The sequence below is a fragment of the Neomonachus schauinslandi genome, chromosome 1 (assembly GCF_002201575.2).
Source record: "Neomonachus schauinslandi chromosome 1, ASM220157v2, whole genome shotgun sequence".
Lineage (NCBI taxonomy): Eukaryota > Metazoa > Chordata > Mammalia > Carnivora > Phocidae > Neomonachus > Neomonachus schauinslandi.
In genome coordinates, this window is record NC_058403.1 from 117046480 (window position 1) to 117065334 (window position 18855).

The 18855-nt window shown below is 37.9% G+C and overlaps 1 protein-coding gene across 2 annotated transcripts in view; it reads right to left on the reverse strand.

Annotated features, from left to right (window-relative positions):
- LOC110570819 (U2 snRNP associated SURP domain containing) overlaps positions 1–18213 on the reverse strand; it is a 55603-nt gene extending 37390 nt beyond the window's left edge. Inside the window, exons 1-6 of one of the 2 annotated variants that reach the window (XM_044920331.1) lie at positions 18111–18213; positions 9756–9800; positions 6951–7082; positions 3881–3979; positions 1549–1663; positions 959–1092 (exon numbers count right to left, since the gene is read on the reverse strand). In XM_044920331.1, the coding sequence (XP_044776266.1) occupies positions 959–1092; positions 1549–1663; positions 3881–3979; positions 6951–7082; positions 9756–9800; positions 18111–18155 (570 nt within the window). In that variant the 5' untranslated portion in view covers positions 18156–18213. The remainder of the gene's footprint in view (positions 1–958; positions 1093–1548; positions 1664–3880; positions 3980–6950; positions 7083–9755; positions 9801–18110) is intronic. The other variant, XM_021678861.2, reaches the window with a different exon arrangement.
- Between the last annotated feature and the right edge of the window lie 642 nt (positions 18214–18855).

Here is an 18855-nt window from a genome sequence, read left to right on the forward strand (position 1 = left end):
AACTATAAAAAAGAATGAAGTATTAGTATGTGCTGGAATACAGATGAACCTTGAAATATTATGCTAAGTAAAGAAGCCAGAAACAAAAGGCCACATGTTGTATGATTCCATCTGCATGAAATGTCCTAAACAGGCAAATCCAAACAGACAAAAAGTAGATTAGTGGTTGCCAGGGCTAGGGGATGACTAAAAGTAGGTGTCAGGTTTCTTTTTGGGGTAATAAAAATGTTCTGAAATTAGAGATTAGTGACTGTTGCATAACTGAATACATTTTAAAAACTAATTGTGTACTTTAAAAGAGTAAATTTTATGGTATGTGAATTATATCTCAGTAAAACTGCTTTTTTCCATTGCATTGCTTTCAGAGCTATTTTAAAAGTCACACAAGAAAAGTCAGTCTCACCGTTCAGTGTAATCATACTTCTTCACCAAGTGTGGCTCCAAATGACATGACCCACATCTATCTTCCAACCCCATGAAAAATCCCATCAAAAAATAAATTTTCTAACACTGAGAATATTTAAAAGAAAGTACCACTAGTTGACAGTAATTCCAAATTAATTCCAAAAATGTTCTAGGCAAAAGATACATTACTGGAATACATATAGTCTTCCAAGGTAACTGCCACTACACATGCTGATATTATTTAAATACCTCAGTTCAGAATTGCTTAAAAAGACAATCCCATTATTTTATATTTATACCTAAAATATAGTCAACTTTTTACTTGTAGTATACTATGAATATAACAACACCAAAGGTTCATTGCTCAAAGAACATAAAAAAAACACTTTCTACATGTCCTACTCTAATTATAAATTAAACACCAAAACTCAACATCTACTCCCAAAATAATTAAAAACAAGAAACCAAAGTCCTGCTTACAGTGGAAGTAGTGAAATATCATTGGCAGTATCATCTCTGAACATAAAAAGTCACTTATTTGGGTATGACTTACAGGTTTTTTGGTTTCTATCACAAGAAGAGATGGTGGTCTTTCATTGGATGACTGATTTGGAGGATTTTTCTGATCTGCAAATCTTGAAGATGGCTTATAAATTTTACCTCTTTTTTCATCTGTTTCATGTTCTTCTGAAATTTAAAATAGTAAGTTTCAAAACTAATTTTCAAAAATAATTTCATATTATTTGATTTTTTATTTGAAAATAAACATAAATTAGTAAAATGCTTTTAGCACTAAGATATATCACTACTGACAAAATATGAAGTTAAATTCCTATTACCACCTTACTCTCCAAAATACTAGTCATTTTATAGTAAAACTATGAAACATATTAAAATTTTTGCAAAGTGTTATGCTGTATTCAACGTTGAAAGGTACTATTTTTTAAATTTATTTGGCTCCAATTTATCATTAATCCACATCTGGCCATTTAAGCTGCTAATTAATAATTAATATCAACACTAGAGGGTGCTGGTAGAAAGGAAATGTGACATTCAAAGCCACCAAACATCTTTCATAATTACCTACAATTATTCTACCAAGACTTTTGGGGTTTGCTCAAGGACTATAATATTCACACTAACCTTTAGCTGCGTTAACAACACCTCCACGCACAAATGTCTTCACTTTATTACCATCACTTCCTTCAAAAGCGGCAAGAAATTCCTCATAAATCTCAGCAGCTGCCTTTTCATCTTCCTAAATACACATGAAAATAATACTACTTCATATGAAAAATATTATTGTACATAGGGCGAAACTCATTAAGGAATAATGTAAACAAAACCTTTCTCTTCGCTAGCAAAAGCAGGTTTGGCAGTCCTAATAGGTAATATCTAATCTTTAGTAGATATTAGATACTAATTAACATTGAAACTAAGACTTTGATCCTCTACTGGCAATTTGTGGAACTAGAAATTCTGGATCCACTAAGTAAATTTAGAGACATTAAGAGTCAAAATACACTATCCTATTAATGTTTTTGATGTTTCCAAAGCATGATGATTTAATTCAGTGATTATAAAGATTTCCTTCACAAACCACAGACATGAGTATTAGAAGATGAAGCAGCAATAACTCCACAGCTGGCATTAGAAAAAAAGCTCCAAAGAACCTTGACAATTTCAATTATAACTCTTCACAATGTCCCCAAAACATGTATGCATAGAAGGCCAATGGAACAGAACAGAAAATAGAGAAATAAATCCAGTAACACTTGGAAATTTAGTATTCAATAAAAGAAGCATCTCAAATCAATGGAGAATAGATCAACTTTTCAATGAATGATGTCGGGATAACTATTTGAAAAAAAGACAAAAGTGAACCAATTCTTCACATCATATACCAGGAGACACTGCAAATGAATCATATTTAATTTTTTTTTAAATGAAACTATTTAAGGGATGCCTGGGTGGCTCAATCAGTTAAGCGTCTGTTTGCCTTCAGCTCGGGTCATGATCACAAGAGTCCTGAGATCGAGGCCCACATCGGGCTCTCTGCTCAGCGGGAAGCCTGCTTCTCCCTCTCCCACTCCCCTTGCTTGTGTTCCCTCTCTCACTGTCTCTCTCTCTGTCAAATAAACAAAGTATTTTAAAAAAAAAGAAAAAGAAAAAACATGAGGTAATTCCTTTACAAGCTGGGAGTAAGAAAAACACTGAAAACTAGAAATCATAAAGAAAGACTGATAAATCTGATTACATAACAATAAACAGTTTCTGGATGGGAAAAACACCAGAAGCAAAATAAAAAGACAATCGACAGACTGGGAAAAAACACTGCACCTTGTGTCATAGACAGTGTTAATATACTTAATATACGAAGTTTCTAAAAAATAGAGATAAACTACTAATTTCTAGAAAAATTGGTTTAGATATAAGAAGACAGCTCACAGAAACAAACTCAAAAGCTTTTGTGTAACCTTTTACACAAAACGTAAAAGTAAAAAAGTAAGCTTTTTCAACCTTACTTACAAGAGAAATGCAAATTTAAAACTACACTGAGATACCATTTTTCACTGAGCAGATTGGCAAAACTTCAAAAACATCCTCTGTTGGCAAGGCTATAGGGAAACAACCTCTCATACATTACTGAGAGAGATGTGAAATGTCCCTGCCCTTATAGAGAGCAATTTGACAATATCCAACAGAGCTACATTTATGCATTTACCATTCAACCCAGTAATCTCACCTACAGGAATATATCCCAAAGATAAACTAGCAAAAAAACTATATGCATAACACTATCCATTAACAGCACAATCTGAAATGGCAAAAGACCAAAACAAAAATGCCCTCAACAGAATTTTAGTGAATAACTACTGTATGTCTACACAGCTATTTAAAAAAACAAGGAATAGGGGCGCCTGGGTGGCTCAGTCGTTAAACGTCTGCCTTCGGCTCAGGTCATGATCCCAGGGTCCTGGGATAGAGCCCCGCATTGGGCTCCCTGATCCACGGGAAGCCTGCTTCTCCCTCTCCCACTCCCCCTGCTTGTGTTCCCTCTCTCACTGTGTCTCTCTCTGTCAAATAAATAAATAAAATCTTTAAAAACAAAACAAAGACTATCTCATTATACCTGCAGTAATCTCTGCAATGTTAAGTGTAAAAAGCAATATGGAGAAAAGCACACTGTATATAGCCTATTACTGATCACTTAAGAGAGAGGAGTACAATATATATTTACACACACTTGCTTATACAAAAAGAAGAGGCCAGAAAATAACTAAATCTTACATAGAAGAAGCAGTGGCGGGAACAGGGATACAAACCTCTAAATATACCTTGTGTTACAGATGTGACTTGGTGGTGGGAGCTGAAAATATCCCGGTCAAGGATCTTTGAAAAGCATTTCCCTACTGCCCATACACTTATTTAGACACATTTCCAAGGATAACTCAAAATACAATTTAAATATTACCTTTTTCTTTAATTCTTCTTGCTCCTTCTTACTTAAAGTTCGCTTAGCTGTACTCATTTTTCCAATACTGAATGCTTTCAGTTTGTTTTCTAGAAGAGGCTATGAAAAGAAATAAAAAGCATACCTTTACATACATTCTTAATACTATCTAACTCAACTGGTACAGCTTAACTGATAACCAAGTCGTCAGATTAGATGACTTTTAAAAAGAAATTTCACCATAAAGCAGAAAAGCTGAGGCTACTCTTAAGCATCAAGTGCCTACCGTGGGCTTGATTCTGATTTAAGTATTCCTTAAGGAATGTCTTCACTTGCTAATTCAAGGTCAATAACATAAAAAAGCCATTTTCTTTAAAAAAAAAAAAAGTGAAAAAGCAGAGAGAGATGCCAAGGCTTAGAACTCATTCAATCGACTTGCTGGCAGCAAGAATAAAAGCAGTTGAGAAAAAGTACAGATGGTTCTGAGCAAAAGAAGCAGTGAGGGAAAACATTCAAATGGGAGAAGGCAGCATATATTTCCAAAGTTCAGTAGCAGAAATCTAAATACCATCTATAACCTCCATTTCAGGTCCTACAAATCACATCACTTCCTTCTATAATTCAGTAAATAAACTCATTCTTCATCAATAATACTGATGTTTAGGAACATAATAATAGTATTTCAGGTTACAGCAGAAGTAAAATCATCTACAGATCTTTAGTTGTTCGGTTATTCATTTAAATGTTAGATTTTGATTCATAAACTTAAAAGACAGTAATGTCTATTAAATACGACCTAAAATATTAATCTGTAATTGAAATCCGAAGGTTTCGCTCTTGCCTACCAAAATGAGAAGTTAACCAATTACAAATTAGACTTTATCAATCCCCTGGTTATAAATAGGCTTGCCCCTGACAGAAGCAGAATAGAAGAGTAATACTGCTACAAATTATTTTAAAGTTACATTAAAATCACTTTGAAAAAATAAAAGTTTATAACCCAAAAGTCAAAATGAGGTTTCAGGAATAGATTCAAAGTAAAGCATCTTTGGTTTTAATTTTAAAAGTTTAAACAAATGGTAAAATTACATATAAATTCAATGAAAAACATAATTTTACAAAACAAAATCAGAAGGGCTCAAATTTTATTTATATCCTAAGAGCTAAACCTGCACACCACAGAGAAAAATGGTTAAGGAAATTATGGAATGTCTACACAAAGAAATATAATCATCAATTAAAAAGTTTCACAGATGGGCGCCTGGGTAGCTCAGTCGTTTAAGCGACTGCCTTCGGCTCAGGTCATGATCCTGGAGTCCTGGGATCGAGTCCCATATCGGGCTCCTTGCTCAGCAGGGGGTCTGCTTCTTCCTCTGACCCTCCCCCCTCTCATCTGCTCTCTCTCTCTCATTCTCTCTCTCAAATAAATAAATAAAATCTTTAAAAAAAAAAAAAAAAAAGTTTCACAGAATTTTTGCTAAAATTAAAAAAATTAGAACTGAAAACAGAGTATTTTAAAATGTATTCCTGTAAAATGGATCTCAGCAAAGTAAAAATATATTTATGCTTAGAATATTAAACAATAAAAATAAAGTGTTACCAATGTTAATACTGGCTGGTGATGACTGCCTTCTCTATATTTCCAAATTTAATTTTTATTAATTTATTAATTCCCCAAGTTTAATAACAAGAAAAATTATATGAAATAGGAAAACTAGAAAAAAGACTAAAAGAGCATGAGAACGCTTTGCAGATACACATAATAAAGATGCTCCCTCTCGGGCGCCTGGGTGGCTCAGTTGGTTAAGCGACTGCCTTCGGCTCAGGTCATGATCCTGGAGTCCTGGGATGGAGTCCCACATCGGGCTCCCTGCTGAGCGGGGGGTCTGCTTCCCCCTCTGCCCTCTTCCCTCTCGTGCTCTCTGTCTCTCATTCTCTCTCTCTCAAATAAATAAATAAAATCTTTAAAAAAAAAAAAGATGCTCCCTCTCTGTTTTCATACTGCCCTGGGCACACTAATCAGAGTGAATAATACCTACCTCTGTTTACTTCCCATGGTGAGACTATAAGCTCTCCAAGAGCAAGAACTGCATTTTACCCATCTATTTATTTCCAGTGACTGGCATGTGGTATTTGATTCAGTAAATGTTTGGTACAAGGGAGGAACAATAATCTGACCCTTAACCATTTTATATCCAGGGATGCCTGGGTGGCTCAGTCGGTTAAGCGTCTGCCTTCGGCTCAGGTCATGATCCCAGACTTCTGCGATCGAGTCCCATATCGAGCTCCTTGCTCAGCAGAGAGCCTGCTTTTCCCTCTGCCTGCCACTCCCCCTGCTTGTACTCTTTCTCTCTCTCTCTCTCCCACGTGCTCTCTGGCAAATAAATAAATAAAATCTTTTTTTAAAAAAAACCACTTTAGGGGCGCTGGGTGCCTCAGTCATTAAGCGTCTGCCTTCAGCTCAGGTCATGATCGCAAGGTCCTGGGATCGAGTCCCGCGCATCAGGCTCCCTGCTCTGCAAGAAACCTGCTTCTACCTCTACCGCTCCCCCTGCTTGTGTCCCCTCTCTCACTGTGTCTCTGTCAAATAAATATATAAAATCTTTAAAAAAAAAAAACATTTTAATACAAAACACTCCTTGGTTTTATAATTAAATTTTCAATTTTAAATGAATCTTATCTCACATATAAGCTAAAAAAAAAAAAAAATTTCCTTACATGAACTTGAGTTTATCATTAACCCAGATACAAAAAATAATGCTAGGAGTGCCTGGGTGGCTCAGTCCTTAAGCGTCTGCCTTCGGCTCAGGTCATGATCCCAGGGTCCTGGGATCAAGCCCCGCATCGGGCTCCCTGCTCAGCAGGAAGCCTGCTTCTCCCTCTCCCACTCCCCCTGCTGTGTCTCTCTCACTGTGTCTCACTGTGTCTCGCTCCGTCAAATAAATAAATAAATAATCTTAAAAAAAAAAAAATGCTATTTTCAAATAGTACATGATGAAAGAACCAGTATAAAACCAAAATATTCAACCACCAAATTCAATCAAGGACAGATTAAAATTATTAATCCTTTCTTATCTTTATCAACACTTACTCTTGAGAGATTCTGATGAGGAGAATCACAAAGGCTTTCACGGGAACTCTCATTCCTATAATTATGTTTTCTTGGGCTCTTAGGTCGTGTCCGACTTGGCACATCACTATCTGAGGGTCCAGATGCATCCATCTTCAGGAAAAGTAAAACAAGTTTTTAAAATCACAGATGTAGTACTAAAACTACAAACAACTCAAATGTCCAAAGAGTGACAAATTTCACTATACACTATCAAAACTCTCATCCCTTAATATCACCAATGATTTCATCAGAAAAGTCCTTTGGTACAGGGAAAGTTTTCAATAATTCTAACTTGTACCTGAAAGCTCAAATTTTGTATCATTAACAAATATATCATTAACAAATACTGTTTTCGGGGCACCTGGGTGGCTTAGTGGTTAAGCCTCTGCCTTCCGCTCAGGTCATGATCCCAGGATCCTGGGATCGAGCCCCGCATCAGGCTCCCTGCTCGGCGGGAAGCCTGCTTCTCCCTCTCCCACTCCCCTTGCTTGTGTTCCCTCTCTCACTGTGTCTCTCTCTGTCAAATAAATAAATAAATAATCTTAAAAAAAAAAAAAAAAAACAAGTAACTGTTTTCTTTGAAGTAACAGGTCTGTTTCCTTTTATCTGCCAAACATCCAAGTCTGATTAACCACAGTTTGTCAGTTGTTCCTTCAAGTAAAAATGGTATTCCATCAAAAAACAAGCCAGTTTGGGGCACCTGGGTGGCTCAGATGGTTAAGCGTCTGCCTTTGGCTCATGTCATGATTTCAGGGAGAGCCTGCTTCTCCCTCTGCCTGCCACTCCCCCTGCTTGTACTCTCTCCCTCTCTCTCTCTGGCAAATAAATAAATAAAATCTTAAAAAAAAAAAAAAAAAGCCAGTTTTCATTTCTCAACTTAAATAATCCATCAAATACCTTTCCTCAAGACAAACATACTTTGAGAAGAGGTAGTGCCTTATATGTACTTCCCATTTCATCATACAAAACATTAAAAAGACCCATACACAGGGCAAAAAAAATTTTTTTTTTTTTTTTTAAATTTTTAAGATTTTATTTATTTATTTGAGAGAGAGAGTGAGAGAGAGAGCACATGAGAGGGGGGAGGGTCAGAGGGAGAAGCAGACCCCCCGCCGAGCAGGGAGCCCGATGCGGGACTCGATCCAGGGACTCCAGGATCATGACCTGAGCCGAAGGCAGTCGCCTAACCAACTGAGCCACCCAGGCGCCCAAAATTTTTTTTTTTTAAGATTTTATTTATTTATTTGACAGAGAGAGACACAGCGAGAGAGGGAACACAAGCAGGGGGAGTGGGAGAGGGAGAAGCAGGCTCCCCGCAGAGCAGGGAGCCCGATGCGGGACTCGATCCCAGGACCCTGGGATCATGACCTGAGCTGAAGGCAGTCGCTTAACCAACTGAGCCACCCAGGCGCCCCACAGGGCAAAATTTTTAATATTAATAATTTTTACTGCTTCATCAAGAACATTCTTAAGTGAAACTAGCATATTTTTACCTTACTGTGCCAGGTAGGGAAGAATACAATGACTACTAATACATTTTGACAACACTAGCTTGATTTATATTGGATGCCAACAGTTTACCCATCAATTGCTTTTGCACCATTAATGCAAATGACAACATGATGAAAAAGGCAAATGTCTTTGTATTATTATAAAATAGCTGAACTCACAAAACCCATGAAAAATTCTCAGTAACCCCCAAGGGTCTGAAAACCATACTTTGAGCACTGCTATCATAACATGTAAAGGAATGTTTATTTAAGAATTATTCAAAATGTCAAAAAGCTTTAAACGACAAGTATATGCCCATCAACAGAGAAATAGCTTTAAAAATCATGTGTACTGGGCGCCTGGGTGGTTCAGTTGGTCGAGCGACTGCCTTCGGCTCAGGTCATGATCCTGGAGTCCCTGAATTGAGTCCCGCATCGGGCTCCCTGCTCGGCAGGGAGTCTGCTTCTCCCTCTGACCCTAGGGAGGGTCTCTCATGCGCTCTCTCTCATTCTCTCTCAAATAAATAAATAAATAAAATCTTTAAAAAAAAAAAAATCATGTGTACTTTCCCCTATGGGATATTACAATGGCAGGAGAAAGACTATATTAGAGCTCTAACTGCTGACTTGCAGGGATTTCCAACAGGTATATCGTGCAGTGAAAAAATAACGTGTATAATGCAAATCATAGTCAATGTACAAGCATACACATTTGTATATGTACAGAACTTTATAAGCACAATAAAAAAATAAAGATACATACATACTTGGTTTCTAATATGGTCTGAGGGGACCAACTTATACAAATAGAACACACACACAAAAAAAGGGCACCTAGCAAAAACATGACAGAAAATAGACACATACAATACAATAATATTTATCAAGTAAAATCATAAACATAGGGATACAGAGAGAAATTAAATGTTAAAAAAGACGAGGGTGCCTAAGTGGCTCAGTCGTTAAGCATCTGCCTTCAGCTCAGGTCATGACCCCAGGGTCCTGGGATCGAGTCCCACATCGGGCTCCCTGCTCGGTGGGAAGCCTGATCTCCCTCTCCCACTCCCACTGCTTCTGTTCCTGCTCTTGCTGTCTGTCAAATTAATAAATAAAATATTTTTTAAAAAAATACAAAGACGAGAGGTGCCTGGCTGGTTCAGTCTGTGGAGCATGCACCTCCTGATCTGGGAGGACATGAGTTGGAGCCCCATGTTGGGTGTAGAGATTACTTAAATAAATAAATACTAAAAAAAAAAAAAAAAAAAAAAAGACAAAGATTGTCTTTTATACTCACATGTGCATCTGAAGATCCAGATGAATGAACATCTGATGATCTGGTCTGCAATTATTAAAAAGTCAATATTTAAATGATCTAAAAATGTATTATGCTAACAAAACAAGTATGTCTCAAGTTATATAGACTTAATCTTCCCAAACTTGTAGCAATTTCTCCTCAGCTAATAAAACCAAAGGAAATCTAGGACTTACCAAAAGATTGTGATCCAAAATAAATGTGCAAGTCAATTCTTTAAAATTCAGAATGCATATATGCCAAAATATGATACAAATGAGAGTAGGATATATTTGAGGCATAAACTTTTTAAACTGTAGACTGGAAACCTAACCACTATTTTTACAACAGCATTTTCGTGCAAAAGCTCTTCCCAAGTCATAAGATACACAGTTTACTGCCACAACGCTGACAGAGCAGCAACTTCTTGCTATACAGCAAAGAAACTTCCCCTCCTTCCTCCAACTACACAATCATATAAGAAGCAGATTCTAGTAACAAGAAAATCCACACATAAACCCTTAATGTAAAAGGTACAAATGCTGCTGCAGAAAGAGTTCAAAAAAAAGAAAATGCTTTTTTCAAATCCACTGCTGGCCACCATTTACAACTTGTTTTAAGGAGGCTGCTTCTAATTCAGCATGCCAGTATTGCTGACGGTTGCACAGAAAAAGTTCAGTCTTCAAATAATGGCACTTCTCAACAATGTCAACTGTTAAAATTTCATCTTATTTTTTCTTAATGATCTACAGATCAAATTACATATGGCATACAATATTTTGTTTTTTCACTATGCAGACAAAGAAGCCAAGCTACAAGACTATTAACTAAATAACATGTGGTATCTGTCTGAAATTTTTACTTGGGAGTCCCAGAATTTAACTCTGTCATTGAGCTGTTTTTATTTTGCAAGGTATTGGGTAGTGAGATTTTACTTATTTTTATGTACAGTCAAATGTTAAAAGTGAAACCAAGAATCTTAACACCACAAATATCTGACCCTAGCTCCGAGTTCTAGATTTCAAATAAAATGCACAAGACATATTAATTTTTAAGAGAAAACTAAGGATTTGTAAGATATATAAAAGCGCAAATACAGTAAAACTCATGCAAGTCTACACAGTATTGCTTCATGTATCTTCTCTAAACTTAAGGCTAAGAAAAGCTGGTCAGATTTTCGCACTGAATCGATTTGTTCCTCTGAACTCCACCATGCTGGGCCCTAAGCAAAATAAGCTCAAGACAACTAAGCACTGAGATACCTTCCATCACTATTCTTTCTAGCCATCTTTTTCTATCTCCAACTTTTATTGTGTCCTTCCTCATTCACTTTCTTCTCCCATCTAACCTTTCTTAAAAGGCAAGATGGTATGGAAGAAGAAATTTTTTTAATATTTAAATTTAATTCTCTGAAACACACTGAGACACAGTTTGAAATGTGCCCATTTGCACACACTAAGAAATGAGAAAATCCAAGAGAATAACTACTCTTAGAAAAGAAAAAAAAAATTCAATCAAGACGCTGAACAGAGAAAAAAAAAATCAACTGCTTGCCAATATACTAGTATTAACCTGTTAGGTAACAAAAATGATATCCTATTTACAATAGTCAAAAGAAGTATAAAGCATCCAGAAACCAACAAAAGAAATGTACACAACCCAGGTGAAGAAAACACAAACTTTACAGAAGGATTCAGTTATTCAAGTCACGTTTTGAAAAGACTCATCATATGCCAGGTTGGAAAACCCATTATTAAGACAATGTCAATTATACCCAAATTTATTTACATATTTAGTGCAATTTCATTCAACAGCTCTATACCCCAAAGGAAAATCTTTGCAAGGGGGCACAGGGGCTGCCAAAAATAATTCTAAAGTTCACCCAGAAGAATAAGCATGCAAGAGCAGCTAAAACAGTGCTACCCTTTTCTTCTTTAATCTTCTATGCCACCACATCCAAATCATCATTTCTAGGATTTAAAAATAACAGCAACAGCTTACGAAGGTGCATCAGCTGATTTCAATTAACCTAAGATGGCACTGGTCACATCTACTGCAAACCAGACATATTCCACTGATTTGCAGCTATAACTACACAGCATTCAGAATGGAACTTCTTTAAGCTTGAGAGACGCAAACAGCAGTTAATAAGATTTTTTAAATAACCAACTTCTAAAGCTAGTGGTCCAAGTAAACAGTAAATGTAATGCTATTTCAGAAACTGAACCTCTCCCTCTTCCTAACCTAGACCTGACTATATTATTTGTCTTGGGTTTGGTTTTTATGGTTTTTTTAACTGAAGAACAAATTAATGATGCTCACAGATCTTCTGAAGTCTAGAGCACAATTCTTCAGCCATATGAAAACACCAAAAAGAAATGAATGGACAGAATTAAAGGAAGCTTAAGACAATAAAGAAGCAGACACAAGACAAATTTATCTCAGGGTAGAGAAAGCAGATAGCACAATGTGGTGAAGGATGGCAAGAAAATCCAAAAGAAAAAAGGATCATTCTTATGACTGCTAAGGAGATAAAAGCTAAGCCAACTACACTATACTATATGGCCCTATATGTTGGTGGCTGAGAATAAAAACTTTTTTCAAGTGAGCAACCTAGTCACAGGAACATTCATTCCTCCAACACCACCATTTTGTGTCATCAGCTTTCCCTTCCCATTACTGACTCCTAAAATGTCTTCTTTCTCCTCTCGTCCTCTAAAGCATCAACTTACATCTCCACAAGTTTAACAATCTCTCCCATAGGAAGCCTATCAACACCTTTATTGTACTGAGATGACTTCTAAATCTTTAAAAGATTTTCAACCTTAGTCCCTCTCCTGGGTTCCAATCTGTTCTCAAACTACCTCCTGGACCTCTTCATCCAAATGTCTGCAAGCTCCTCAAACTCAATATATTTAAAATTCCTTCCAAACTAGTGTCTCCTATTGACCTTATTTCTGACAATGGATTGTATCTCTCAATCACTAATAATATGGAAGTAGTAAAATGCTTTTAAGAGCACAGATTCCAGGGGCGCCTGGGTGGCTCAGTCGTTAAGCGTCTGCCTTCGGCTCAGGTCATGATCCCAGGGTCCTGGGATCGAGCCCCACATCGGGCTCCCTGCTCTGCAGGAAGCCTGCTTCTCCCTCTCCTACTCCCCCCGCTTGTGTTCCTGCTCTCACTGTGTCTCTCTCTGTCAAATAAATAAATAAAATCTTAAAAAAAAAAAAAAAAGAGCACAGATTCTGGAATCAGACTTCCTGGTTTTAGGACTTTGCCAGTTTTGTAACCTTGGCCCTAGTTCCTTTCCTCTGTAAAGCTGAATAGCACCCTGCCTCGTAGGATTATTGTGAAAGACAAAAACAGGTAAAGCACTTAGAACAGTGTCTAGCAAATAATAACTGCTCAATAAGTATTACCCAGCAACAAGCATGATAACAGGATCATCCTGGACTCCTTTATCCCCTCATAATCACATGAGTCAAATTCTGCTCATCCCGCCTCTAATCACAGCTCTTCAATGGGGACTCTTCCTTTCTAAAGACACAACTGTGGTCCAGATCTTCCCTTAATTCAACCATTTACTGGTACTATGCCTTACATCAGAGATATAAGATATAAAGTAAAATAAAGCTAATAAAAGAGTCAAGTAAAACAATGGCCATTAGAGCAGAGGGGGCAGGCAAATCTTATTGGGAGTGGGGAAGAAGTTAAGAAAGCTTCCCAGAGAAGATCTGAGGTGAGATTTCTGCAACAATCCTCAATATTTATCAGGAGCACTGCAATAATCTTCCAAATGGTCCTCCTCACTCCCAAATTCTTCCTTAAGTACGCCCCAAGAATTCTTTCCTAAAGGATTTTCCTGCCTCAAATTTTCCATGGCTCTCTAATTTTACTCCGTAGCATTCAAAATCTCCACAATTTATCTCAAACTTATCTTTCCATCTCAGCAACTTTTATTCCCTATGCAAGTGCTCTATGCACTGACTAAACGAGATCACTTACCAATCCATTTCCCAGATTTATTTTTCTTTACTTCACCCATCTCTTTTTATATCCCTATCTCTATCCTTCAAACCTCTGCTCATTGTTCAGAAGAACTCAAATTCCTCTATTCTTCAAGCCTTCTCCTTTCCACCCTCCATTTAACCAGCTTTTCACTTCTTTCTAAACTTTTAGATACCTCTACTTTGTACTATTATGTGCTGACTTTTCTTCCACTAGACAGCACACTGCCCAGTTTGTATAGTCTTATTTAATGTTTTCTTCCTCAAAGTCAAGCACAAGATCTGCCAAGTGACGGAGCCTCAATATACTTGTTGACTTAACCTACTGGAACAAGCACCTACCCAACAAAATTAAGTTACACTCCACTGTCAACATACTTTGCTGTCCACACACTAACAAGTAGCAGCTACCTACCTTAATACCACTCTCCAAAGCAAACCAAGGGCCACCCCTCGAAAAAAACCTTATAGAACACTAAGCCATGTACTATGTAAGATTAAAAAAAAAAAACAAAACCTGAAATGATCTTTAAAGTTACATTCCAAACACTACCAATACATGAAAAGTTGTTAAGTACATTTTGAATATCCTGTAGTTAATCTAAATTAAGGAAAGTCTAGTGAAAAAATTTAACTCCTGAAGAAAGAGACAGCTAACAGTACCAAATAGCCTTGAGTGCTACTGGCAAATGCATCTTGCTTTTTGAGAAGTTATTTCAGCACAATATCTAACACACGGCTGGTCTGCAATAAAATATTAAAACTACTTAAAAACAGTATAAGAGGCAAGGGTGCCTGGGTGGCTCAGTTGGTTAAGCGACTGCCTTCGGCTCAGGTCATGATCCTGGAGTCCCGGGATCGAGTCCGCATCTGGCTCCCTGCTCGGTAGGGAGTCTGCTTCTCCCTCTGACCCTCCCCCCTCTCATGCTCTCTGTCTCTCACTCTCTCTCTCTCAAATAAATAAATAAAATCTTTAAAAAAAAAAAAAAAGTATAAGAGGCAAGTTATTTGTAATATTAATATTTTCAAGTTTAATATCCTGTAGCCAAGTTTTTATTCTTATTTTAAAAAAATGATCTTTGTGAAAAAGTAGTAGAGAGGCAGCAGTCTTCAACTTGCACACCACATGAACCCCTCTTTCATATGCCACTAAGGCAAATGAGAATGTTCCACAGGTTTACTTTCCAGAAAGAAAAAAGCTTCAGGAATAAAATCAAAAGAAAATAAAAACTGGACTTTCAGAAAACAATCAATCTAATAAGATGGGAATTTTTAAAAACCATATCAAGAGTCATACTGAAGCACCACCGCTGCAAATACTCAAGTTTCTAAAAGAGTACCAATCAAAAAAAAAAAAAAAAAAGAGTACCAATCAAGAAAACAGAAGTTCATAATTTCACTCTCCATCCACCCATAAAACTATCCACCTTATATTTTAAGATAAAGTTACAATCATACCATAACAAACTTTCACTCTAAACTAAAAGTAGCAAACCATGAAGAACCTAATTTTCAAGATTTGTGTTTCACTTAGAGTATTTTACCATATTTAAATCTTACATATCTTCAGGTACCATCAAAAGAATGTACACAAGCAGTAATAAATACCTAAGGATCACAAGCCTTGAATGTATCCTCATTTTACTTTGAAATGAAATGAAATACTTTTGTTAATCAGCAATCAAAACAGTTCCTTAACCAATTCAGCACTAAATGCCCAAGGAAGCCCAGCTTTATTTTTAATTTATTTATTTTTCTTGAAGTACAACTGACATACAAATTGTATTAGTTTCAGGTATACAACATAATGATTTAGTATCTGTATATATCGCGAAATGATCACCACAGTAAGCCTAGTTAACATATTTCACCATGCAGAAATTTTTTTCTTGTGATGAGAGCTTTCAAGATCAACTCTCATAGCAACTTTCAAATATGCAATACAGTATTATTAACTATAGTCACCATGCTGTACATTACATTCCCTTGTACATTTTTAAATTAACTTTTTTTCCTCAATGTGTAGAAATATGACTAACAAGCATCCCAACCTATATCAATGGGAATTTAACTACCAAAGAATGAGCATGAAACAAAAGAATCTGTTCATTCCATCTGTATTGCAGAATGGGTCACTCATCTGATCTCCCAGAGGAAAGAAAATCAAACCACAGAGATCAAAGGCTAGAAATTCCAAATACTACAGTATTAGCCAAAAAGATCTGATACTCTCTCCAATAAAGTCTGGACTTGTGTGAGAAATAGAAAGCAACAATGTGGGCAGTCATAAGATAGCTGACAACTCAGATTCTAAACCTTAGGATTTGAATTATCCAACATTTTGAAAAGTAATTACTTTAATTCCTCTAGGAAGAAAAAGGAGAGGGGAAAGGGAACTAAGATTTATTATGTACTTTATAAACATTAATTTAATCCTTACATCAACCTGTAAAAAAGAGATTACATCCATATTACAAATGAGCAAACTGAAGCTCGAGAGTTTAAGCAATTTGCCTTATTATCACAAATATAAGCAATTACCAATTCAGGATTTGAATCCAAATGTCTTTTGCTTGTTATCAAAATCCATAATCTTTAACTGCATCATGCAGCCCCCCATATTAATGAAGAAAATCACATCAATTATCACTGGAGTCCTGAGATACTCTCCTTTTACAGACATCAGTAAGGAATCTTTTAATAGCATGAACTGATGATAATCTAAAGCAATATATAAACTGAAAAGATTACTGGAAGATCCAACAATTTACTTACAGGAACAGCCACACACTCACAACCATAAGAAATATATTTTAGAAGGAAGCCTGAACATATACATTAAAATGTTTTCAATGTATCCAAGGCCTCAAGTAGGAGGTACTTAAAATATTCCTTTGAAAGAAACTAAAATTGTGAAGCTTATACGCGAATTATTACGGGTGTAGTAGCTTTAGCACTAGTTCCCTAACAGCAGCAAGCAGGGCTGTTTTTGTGAATCTGTTGAGGAAGTGGCCTGAATGATGGACCCAACTATTCCGCTCCACACCGACGGGAAACGTACTAGGGAGTGAAGAAACTAACAAGGAGTAAAAGTAGAATGTAAAACAGACAACACTGGCCCTCTCCCATAGTTTCTACAAAATTAAAGGATGAGGGGTAAAGACATTACTAATTACAAACTATGAACATCATTCACAAAATGTCATAAAGATTATGATCTGACACTGATAAAGCAAGTATAAAATGGGTTGTTTCTCAGAACAAACTAAACGCAGGGCTCTCCCAGTCCACCGTAAACTTAACTTCCTAATAACCGATTTATAATCATACACGCTCCGCAAGATATAACAGTCCCTAAAACCTTTAAGTGTTACACAGCTTCTTGCATTAGCATCAAAAAGCTTAATAACTACTTCGGGCAGTATCTATTACTTTTAATATCGTGTTCGAGATGAGAAACTCAAAAGTAAAAAATGATTAAGTAACCGGCCCAAGATGGCAACAAAGACCTGATGCTAACCACCACCTAACTACTGCTAAACTACTTCCACAGCTCAATGGTTTCACAATAGTTACACACGGTACCCTGTTAGCTCAAAATCTATTTAACAATCTTGAGTGGCTGCCAAGTCTTTGGAAATTCTCTTTTCGGTGGAACACACAACACGAAGATGAAGGAGACCCCGAGTCCCTGAAAACGCACCCTCAAAAAAAGTGCTCATTTTGTACTTCCTCTTAAGTGATATAAGACCACGTGTAGAGCGTAGCATTAACCTTGGCGATGCAGCTCTGCAAAGGAGAGCCGCTCCCGCCTCTGCACTTCCCACCCCGCGTCCCTCCACCATTGGTCCTCCCCTCACAACTTGCAGCCCTAGATGTTATTTATTCCCTGGAGGGCAAGAGGGAAACTGAGGGAGACCGGAAGCGTGTGAGATCTAAAACCAAAGAACCAAGGAAAGAGAGGCAAACACTTAAGCACCGGGAAGCGATTCCCGCCTCTCCCAGGTGCTGTCCGGAGGCCTCAAGAGATCAACAAACAGGAATACAGGGGCGCGTTTTCACGGCTTCAAACCTCAATCTAAATCCCTGACTTCACTCCAATGCCAAAGGCAGGCCGAACTACTCACGCCACCCACCCTGGGCCCGCCAGTCTCGAGCCGAATCCAGGCTGGGACTATAGGGAGACACCAGGCCTCTCAACCTGCGCACCACAGTGCGTCGGGGCCCAGGCCTACAGTCGTGACCAGAACATGGAATCCCACCCCAATCTCCTCCCGCTGGCCAGAAGCATCTCTAGGCCCCAGATGAGAGTGATAAACTCACTGACTTATGAAGTCCTCTAAGAAATTACCTTCGAACTGGCCTTCTGAGATCCGCCTGGCGTTTTGTCCGCCATCTTGAGCTTTGCCCCTCCTTCGGCGGCCGCAGCAGCACGGGCGAGTCGAGCGCCGAAAGAGTGGATTTCAGCGGAGCCCGCCAGAGGCGCCTGCAAGACTGAATAGTCGACTGCCGAGAGAGGGAATTGGGGCGGAGCTGTGGCACGTGACTTCCGGTGGCAATAATTTCCTCGGCCCAGAGCGCTCCGCTGGGTTTCGTGGGTGTTCCGGTTGCCCGTCGAACTTGTGGGTCCGGGAATTTGGAGAATCTCCTTGTCCTGACTTTCAGGGCCGGCTGATATTTCACTTTTTTCCCAGCGCCCGCCCTTGGTAGGTGGGAGGCAGTTGAATTTGCTGGGTGAGGAGGGAACGGCTCCTTAAAGAAGATACGGACCGGTCGGCTAGGGAGGTGACTGGAGGTCCTGCGCTCCACGGCCAAAGACGGCGTCTGCGCCAGCTCCGGAGCTAACACCATAGTGCGAAAGGGAAACATGTAATTTGCTCAAGTTACTTTCAGATAGAACGGTGCCTGGAGAGTGGAGAAAAGGAGCATTTGACCCAACCTGAGAATCCGGCAATGGAGTTATCCGATAGACTGTTAGGGTATCTACAAACTGGGTACAAGCAGAGAGCGGGAGAATGAGAGAAAATCATAGACAGTATTCCAAATCTAGCATACATGTAAGCTGTGTGTCATTTAAAAGTACACTTCATGGGTTA